The 9,270-nt window shown below is 38.0% G+C and overlaps 1 protein-coding gene across 1 annotated transcript; it reads left to right on the forward strand.

Annotated features, from left to right (window-relative positions):
* Positions 1–2,073: 2,073 nt before the first annotated feature.
* Positions 2,074–7,685, forward strand: LOC127773689 (AP2-like ethylene-responsive transcription factor SMOS1). Its single transcript, XM_052299825.1, has 10 exons — positions 2,074–2,465; positions 3,140–3,222; positions 3,433–3,441; positions 3,525–3,613; positions 4,264–4,337; positions 4,413–4,463; positions 5,665–5,732; positions 5,845–6,413; positions 6,512–6,608; positions 7,306–7,685. Exons 1-9 carry the CDS (start codon positions 2,182–2,184, stop codon positions 6,560–6,562), a joined length of 1,278 nt encoding a protein of 425 aa, XP_052155785.1. The 5' UTR covers positions 2,074–2,181; the 3' UTR covers positions 6,563–6,608; positions 7,306–7,685.
* Positions 7,686–9,270: the final 1,585 nt, after the last annotated feature.

Consider the following 9,270-nt stretch of genomic DNA (forward strand, 5'->3'; position numbering starts at 1 on the left):
ATAGGCTCTCTATAAGAGATCCATATCAGCATATTTTTTTACTTGGAAGAGATTAAATGAAGAGAAAGAACAAAGCTATCTACTAACCTAGAGATAGTCTATAGAGAAAAATAAGACAATGTATTAGAGAGCTATAGATCCCCATGTAGATATACTATTGAGATGGTTTACTATTAATCTAGTCTATTGCTGAGATGTATATGTTTTATAGATAGCATCTTACTTTACCATTGCAGGTGCTCTAATAAGGCACACTCAGCGGGCGATAAGAGTGCCACGTCATCCAAATTCATCGTGGAGGAGAGAGAAAGCTAGAGGGAGAGGGCAACGGGCGCTTCTGCAAGCGCCGAGCTACAGCACAAGAAATTATGCATATTCAATATTGTGGTTGTTTTTCTCTAATAATATAGCTATGGCCCCATTAGCAGAAGACACGGGATAGGATAGAGAGTAGCAAGTTAGATTAAAAAATAGAAAAAGTTAACTACCTAGAGAAGTGTGTAGGTAGATTAGTAGCCTACTATTGTACATATCATCTTTATTTTCTATCTCCAGATGACATGTACATTTTTATCGCCAGTTGATGGCGGTACTATTAAACTTGCTCTAACGGATAATCTAGCGAGCAAGTGATTCGGAAAAAAATAACTCTGTAGCCTGCACACTGGGTAATAAATGATGGTCGTCGCACCAGTTGAACTAAGCAACGGTCGGTGCGAGCAGTATCTTTACCCCCCTATTGTTACGTTGATGGCTTTTAGGCTCCTTTTAACATGTGGAGTTTACAATAATTTTATAAGAAATATTATTAGTCAAATTCAATCGCAGTTTATTTTATTGATATGCACACCCTTTAATTTAGTCGAAATTATGAATCCTAAATTAGGAAGTACGAGCGATAGTACTTTATCTACACTCAGAGGAAAAAAAAAAGAATGTCCCCTAATACACATCACTGCCGATAAACTCTATTGAAACTGGGTTATCTGTCTCCGAAAGTCACTTTCTCGGTCCTCACATAGAGGCCATTTGGTCTGTGATCTAATGTCTTGGTTGGAAGCGGTGAATACTTTTAGACATGTTTGACGTGATTTTAACTTCTAAATCTAACTCTAACAGTGAAGTCTAGAGTAAAGTATGGAGCAATCCAAACCCTATTTTTCCCCTATAATTTATTTTTCATATCACTTCAGCCCACTTTATCTCCTTCAGATATTGCTTAAACATTTGGTTGGGCTACAATTTTAAGAGAGATGGAGTCAAAACCTTATCATATACTTCCCCCGTCTAAAAAAAACTTAACCTAGAAGGTCTCCTCCTAGGACAACGAATCTAGATAAATTGTAGTACAAATTTGTTGTCATAAGGGTCACATCTCCTCCAAAGTTAAGTTTTTTTTTTAAATGGAGGGAGTAAGCACTTAATTTATAGTTCAAGAGTTCTTTTTACACGAATAATATATAGTATCTATATAGTGAGAATTTGAACAAGTTATGTTATGTTTTTAGTTTTTAGCTAATATACTAGTTTATTTTTTAGATCTTATGATTACTACACAATCTATCTAATAAAAAATAAAATTAAAATGTTTAAGAGAGCAGTAGCTCCTATGCTATACAAGCTCTTGGAATAGGACCTCAAATCCTATATCCCTAACCTAAAGAAAGAACCAAAGAAACCAAATCTATAGCGTTGTGTGTGTAAACAAAAAAATAAAAAAAAAAGTCCACCGAGACAAGAAAAAACGCACCGTTGCCGTTCCGAGGAAACGACGGTGGGCAGGACAATCCCGCATCCGCCGTGTCCCTTTCCGCCCCCGGCCCGGCCAATAGCCCAGTGGGCCCCACCCCCCCTCCCCAATCCCATCGTATCCCCCCGCTTCCTCGGATTCCCCTGCCCCCTGTCCCCCCATGTGCCGGCCCACTGGGCTCCACCCCCCCATCCATCCACGCATCCACCCCCCAATCCGTCTCCATCCCTCCCAGTCTCCCACCTCACGCACTCGATGCGATCCCCCCCATTTGAAATCCCCCCCCCCCCCCCCCCCTCCTCACCGCGACCGCCTCCCCCAAACGGTCACCCCCGCTTTGGTTCTCTCTTCTCTTCTCGCCTCGCCTCGCCACCGACTCCGATCGAGTGGGGGGAGGGAGGGGGGGTTTGCTGCTGCTGCGTGCGCGCGCCATGGCGTCCCCCGGCCCCGCCGCGGGGATGCAGCAGAAGCTGGAGGCGGCTGCGGCGGCGGCGGGGGGAGGAGACGGGGCGGAGTGGGGCCGGGGGATGCAGAAGATGGAGGCGGTGGGAGCGGGGGGAGAGGGGGTGGGGGCGGGGGCGGAGCAGGTGGCGCCGCCGCCGAGGAGGCCCGTGGCGGCGCGGAAGGAGAGGGTGTGCACGGCCAAGGAGCGTATCAGCCGCATGCCGCCCTGCGCCGCCGGGAAGCGCAGCTCCATCTACCGCGGCGTCACCCGGTACGGCTCCTCCCCCCTTTGCCCTCTCCCTCCTCCGTGTCTCGAGTCGCGGAGAAGTTTTACTTGGATGCTTATTAGGGGATATGCAATCGTTCTCTGCTTGGATTGATCTGTGGCGCTAAATCCGTTCGTCAGGTCTCCTTGTATGCTCAAAATGGTACCGTCGATTCGGGATCTAGATTTTTCTTTTTGTTTACTTGGTTATATACGGATTAGCTGTATTCATCGGATTACCTGTTGTGTCTCCAAGGGGACGATCTGAAATAATTAGGAGCTTCGCTTGATCTAAATAAATATAAAAGCTAATGAATGATTTTCACTTGACCAGTACATCCAACATCATGCTTGATTTAAGTTGTGTCAAACTGGGTTGACAGGGTTTAGCTCTAATCTGGGTAAGAAGCAAGTTTTGGACCCTTTTCGGTCCAGGCAAGTGTGGGGCTCAACTAAAAGATGAATTTTCAACCTATATGTGTATTTACATACTTAAATCTTTTATTTGGTGTTTAATCTGATCCAAAAGTAGTATTTGTTCTATATTGTTATTCAACTGTTCTTGTACCACCATATGCTACTTCTTTCTTAATTTTGTTTGTAATTTGTAAGCAAGATTTTAACTTTCAGCTGTTATTATGTATGAATTTGATTTGACACTTGTTTTGTATCATCTATAGGCATAGGTGGACAGGCCGATATGAAGCTCACCTCTGGGATAAAAGCACATGGAATCAGAATCAGAACAAAAAAGGGAAACAAGGTCTGTATACCCAATGCAAATTAGCAGCTATATTTTACATGTTTTGAAAAGTTGACCAAGGGATGTTGGAAGCTAGGTGAATTTTAATTGTATTTCATAGATAATCCATGCACGTCATTTCCTTTTATATCTAGCTATAATTAATCTGATTTAATGGAATTGTCTCTTTTGCATGGGAAATTATCACCCAAAATGGCCCTGCAAGTGCAGTATATTTAGGTAAGAAATCTTTGGTGTTAACTGTAAAATGTGCAATTATATAAACTTCTTTATCCACATCAATTCAATGCGCAAATACACAGGTGCATATGATGATGAAGAGGCTGCAGCAAGAGCTTATGACCTTGCTGCATTGAAATACTGGGGAGCTGGGACACAAATAAACTTTCCTGTGAGTCATCTATACTTGCTAATTATAATTGGTTTCTTAGCTTCCATTTAGTTCTTCTACAATTATTAACCACACACTGCCTTTTCTTCAAGACCTTCATTTGGTTAAATTTAATCATTTATATTTTGCATCACCTGAGCTCAATTTCGAAGACTGATTCTCTTAGGATGCAAATTGAAAACCAAAAGATATCTTAGAGAGTGCTGTACCAAACTTTGGATCATACTAGTCCAAACATATCCTATGCAACTGTTGTGTGATGTTTGAAAAATCTGAATACTCTTGACTATTATATTATGTTCTTTTGTATGCAAAGGTTAGGGATTTATTCAGTTTACACTTGACGATTCGGAGATGGATGTTTGTGTCCTTGACAAAAAAAATCTCTTGTTTTCAGAAAATTCATCTCTGAGCATATAAGCGACATTGAAAAATCATTGTCTCAGAAGAATATTGGCAAAACAAACATATGCATACATGCCATCTCTTCAGTTTGGTATCTATATGCCTATACATCTCGATGGAAAATAATTGCGATGTTGCTTATGAATTATTGTACTATGTTTTTTCCATTCTATATTTTGCACTAGTTAATTTGATTTGTGGTAATCTTTTTCAGGCTTATGTTCATTATGTATTTGCTTATTTAGGTCTCTGATTATGCAAGAGATCTTGAGGAAATGCAGATGATCTCCAAGGAGGATTATCTTGTGTCTCTTCGGAGGTATATTTGTGAATTTATAATACGTGCATATTACTTTGTTTCTTAAGTACTAACTGTAAGACACATGCACTGCAGAAAGAGCAGTGCCTTTTCCAGGGGTTTACCAAAATATCGCGGCCTTCCTAGGTACTTATTAGCAATGAGAAATATATTTGGAAGTTAACTCTATGTTCAGTTATTATATTTGCATGCATGTTTGTGATGCTAATTCAGTAACAAGTCTCATGTCCAATTTTCTTTTCTATTGTGCACAAACTATCATTGTCCATGTTTTGTTTATTTCGGTAACATTTTCCATCTTGCTACAAATATTTATGGCAAACCAAGTAGTAGTATGTAAAGATGATGCCCTGTGTCATATTACATTAGAAATTATTTTCAGCAACTTCATGTATTTCTGCTATGAATTAAATTAGTAAGCTCAGCAGATTTTTGGAGGTAGATAGCTTAGATACTAAACTACTAGCTCTTATTCGTGTGTCATTGGTCTTCATTTAGAGAATTTTAAAATAAAGTGTCATTTAGCAAAGATGCAAACCTTCAAGTTTTGCTGAACATTAATTCTTTCCGATAATCACTCGATTGCACAGCCACAGTCCCTCAACTGTACTCGTGATGCTGAATGTGCGTCATCGAAATTCTGTGTTTCCTCACTAATTACTGTTGTCAATGGAAATTCGGCATTCAGTGCCTTTGTTCTTTGTATGGTTACAGCTATCCTGCTTTCTGTGGGATCTCAACCAACCAAAACATAATATTCTCAACAGAATATCCTTTCAGAGGAGAGTGATTACTTGTAGCTGAGATTTTGAAGAGATCGACATACTTGAAATTTCCTTCTAGGATAGGATCCCGACTTAATAGTGTCCTGAGGACCACTAGAAATTAGTTTAGGAAAGTTTATTATTTGGACATATAAAGTAAAACTATACTCCCTCCATACTCATAAAGGAAGTCGTTTAGGACAATGTTTAAGTCAAACCTTGGGAATATAAATCATTAATAACTCTTAAGTTGTTGAGTTTGACAATGCAAAAATTATATGAATAGATTTGACTTGAAAAATACTTTCATAAAAGTATACATATATCACTTTTCAATAAATATTTTTATAGAAACAAGAAGTCAAAGTTGTGTTTTGAAGACCATCTCGCTGTCCTAAACGACTTCCTTTACGAGTACAGAGGGTGTACGTAATTCTGTTTTACTTAATTATTCACCAGATGTCAGTCTTCGACTAATCATTACAGTGCACTACACTGCTGGACACGTACAGTCACATTGATATAAATTTTATAACTGCAAATGTTGTGACATTATCATGCAGGCAGCTCCATAATTCCAGATGGGATGCTTCTTTGGGACACTTGCTTGGCAATGACTACATGAGCCTAGGTTGTGGTGTCTCCATAAAAACTTCTACACTGCTGTTTCTGGTTAACAAACTACAGAGGAGAAAGACAAATTCTATGTGGTTTTGTAACCAGTCTTTCTATTTAAATTACAGGGAAGGACATCACGCTTGATGGGAAATTTGCAGGAACCTTTGGCTTAGAGAGGAAAATTGATCTGACAAATTACATAAGGTGGTGGCTCCCAAAAAAGACACGGCAGTCAGATACATCTAAAATGGAAGAGGTTACTGATGAAATCCGTGCTATTGAAAGTTCAATGCAACGGACTGAGCCTTATAAGTTTCCTTCCCTTGGCCTCCATTCTAACTCAAAGCCCTCTTCCGTGGTCCTATCAGCATGTGATATCTTATCTCAGTCTGATGCCTTCAAAAGCTTCTCAGAAAAATCTACAAAACTATCTGAAGAATGTACTTTTAGCAAAGAAATGGATGAAGGAAAGACAGTTACCCCAGTACCTGCAACTGGACATGACACAACTGCAGTTAACATGAACGTGAATGGGTTGCTTGTGCAAAGAGCTCCATACACATTGCCCTCTGTTACTGCACAAATGAAAAATACCTGGAACCCTGCTGATCCTTCTGCGGACCCTCTTTTCTGGACCAACTTCATCCTGCCAGCAAGTCAACCTGTCACGATGGCAACAATAGCAACAACAACGGTTTGTTCCTCTTTGGCTCTACTTGACAATTTGAATTAAATCTGTAACATATTTTCAATTTTTCTTCTTGTGCTTAATTTGATGCTGATTTGTGACAGTTTGCAAAGAATGAGGTGAGTTCAAGTGATCCATTCCATGGTCAAGAGTGACCGTACGAGCTTACCAAAGTGCATGCAGGATTTGCTTTTTGGCTTGGTAAGTAGACTGTAGGCATAGTAAATTTTACATTTTTTCATATATTTTCTTTCTGTGTATCGCCAAAATTATCTACTTGAAGAACTCAATGCATCACGAGATGTCCAGATTTGCATTCAAATAAGAACATGCAAGCAATGGAAATATGTTTATGTCTAACTTACAAATATCTAAGGATTTATTTTCCCTTGATTGACAGGTGCCAGTCTTGATTGACACTCCGTTGAAAGAACACAATGAAAATGAACTGAGACAGTTTAAATCTAATCAATTAAACCAAACAAAAATACTGTTGTGAGATATTTATGTGTGCATAAATATTTTTATAAGGATGAAAATATGGGATTATGTTGTGTAAGTGGTGCATCGAGTATTTGAGACATGATAAATCAACATTGTTTATGTGCGTGTGCCCACGCGTGGACAGTGCTTTCAGCTTTCCCTCCGTTAAAATTTCAGTAACACTGACATGTGGGTGTCAAATTCTTAATTTACTATAGCTACCCAGGAAGATCCACTTTGCATATGCTTTGCACTCGCAGTCACAGTGATTTTACTGGCACATCCTTTTGTAAAATTGTTAGTTTTATTCCTTTTGAACGAACTAATTGTTAATTTTATGAAAAACAGCACGGTAGTTATAGAACATGTTTGCATTCCTCTTTTCTGCTTAACTGAAACCTTTTGCATATTTCAGGTGGGTGATAACATCCTGCACGTCTATGGGTTTCCTTCTTCCTAGCTTTTGAGGTGACCCGTGAACAAATACCCTTTGTATCCATAGTTCATAAGCCATGAATAGAAGGTAAGAGAAGTACAACCATAGTTATGTAATATATACAGTGCCTAGTGGCCTAGTGCCCCGTTAATGATATTTAGTTATAGAGCTGTCTGTACATATCGCGGTTCTTATTTCAGCTAGTTGGTTGGTTCTATAGAATGAAGAGAACAGAAGAACACGAATTTTTCAAAGCTTAATTGTTTATTTTGAGAAAATATGTCCAATGCTTGTTGTTTGAGTTGTACAATTCGAATGATATTTTCTTTATGCTTTGGCTGCGTTCGTTTCTCTGACAAGAGTTGGATGAAATTCTGGATACTCGTAGCCGGTTTTCAAACTATTAAACGGTGTATTTCGTCCGAAAACTTTCTTAATGAAAGTTGCTGTAAAATACAAGATTAATCCCTTTCTCAAGTTGGTAATAATCAAAACTCAATTAATCACACGTTATTATCACCTCGTTTTGCCTGAAACACTTAATCTTTATCTTCATAAAAATCTTCAGGAGATTCAAACACCACCTTTGTCAGAGACGGCACCAAAATATTCGTAATGAAAACAATGCCAAATCATTCAGCTACAAGAATGGTTAAAAAAATATATACATTAAAAAGGTCTTAGTATGACACTACAACCATAGGACTCATATATGGCGCATGACTCCATCAATATTGTTCAAATGTTGGAAGCCATATTTATAGACACATGGTTGTCCTTTAGCAGGAACTAGTAGGCATGCTTGTGAAATTAATGTACACCATCAATATTGTTCAAATGTTGGAGGCCATATTTATAATGTAGGTGCGAAGTATTTTGAAATTTTATTTATTACCTTTTCTTTTGCTTGCTTATAGTACGTACTCAGAACCTATGTAGATAGTCACATGATGTTATACCATCGATTTACCGGTATAGATTTTGGACTCGGGTTGTCGGGTCACTGGATAATCCACCCATAGAGCGCGATTGTCAATCCACTCTCCGGGTGCTCCTCATGCATAGATCCACGCTAGCCTTTTGCTTCTCATATATGTGCCCTTTCTTCGATCAATTTTGCTATATCTCACTCGAAAGATTTTTTTTTCTTATCTCCCACTCAATTTTCTCACTTAAATTTACAGTGTATTTTCTTATAAATTACAGTGTAATTTATAAAACTTACATTGTAACTTTTGTAAGTTACAGTGTAATTTTTGAATCTTCACATGTAAGTTTTGAAATTTATATTGGATTTGGTCTTTTTCTTAAAGATATAGTAATTTAGTATCCATTGTGGTGTTTCTTAGTTGCTTTTTGCCTTTTATTGTATCTATTGAATTTTAACCTAAAGATTAAAAATCTATGTGATATAATCATAAAAATCTTTCAAAAGATACATAGGTACTCGTATATCCACCTTCGTAGCGGGGGACTACTAGCTTGCACATGCGCGCCAGCAGTGAGCACTCCCCCTCCCCCTTTAGTCTTAACTAACTATATTAGTTAATATACTTAACACTAATAATAGTAATTAGGAAAAATTCTGGAGATTTTTTTACTAACAGATTGAAATTTTTTAAGTTAGATTTGTAAACTTTCGATTTAAGTTTTAAATTTTAAAGTCAAATTTTAAAAACTTTTAACTCAGATTTGAAAACTTTTAGCTTGAGATTTGAAAACTTTCAACTCGAGAATTGAGATTCGAAAACTTTCAAATTTAGATTTGAAAATTTTGAAAACTTTCAATTTGAGATTTGAAAACTTTCAACTCGAGATTCGAAAACTTTCAAGTTCAGATTTGAAAAATTTTAACTCAAAAATTAAAAACTTTCAAACTCAGAACATGCTAAAGATAAAAAAAAAAAGTGGAAAAAAGGGAAAAAAAGGAAAAAAAGTAGAGGA

The sequence above is a fragment of the Oryza glaberrima genome, chromosome 5, assembly GCF_000147395.1.
Source record: "Oryza glaberrima chromosome 5, OglaRS2, whole genome shotgun sequence".
In the NCBI taxonomy this organism is placed as follows: Eukaryota; Viridiplantae; Streptophyta; class Magnoliopsida; order Poales; family Poaceae; genus Oryza; species Oryza glaberrima.

What these genes read in the sequence shown, in the direction of transcription:
- LOC127773689 (XM_052299825.1), top strand. Translation starts at nt 2,182, where the DNA reads ATGGCGTCCCCCGGCCCCGCCGCGGGGATGCAGCAGAAGCTGGAGGCG. An exon ending in GGACACAAATAAACTTTCCT is followed by an intron (nt 3,614 to 4,263) that starts GTGAGTCATCTA and finishes TTGCTTATTTAG; the next exon opens with GTCTCTGATTATGCAAGAGA. An exon ending in TATCTTGTGTCTCTTCGGAG is followed by an intron (nt 4,338 to 4,412) that starts GTATATTTGTGA and finishes CATGCACTGCAG; the next exon opens with AAAGAGCAGTGCCTTTTCCA.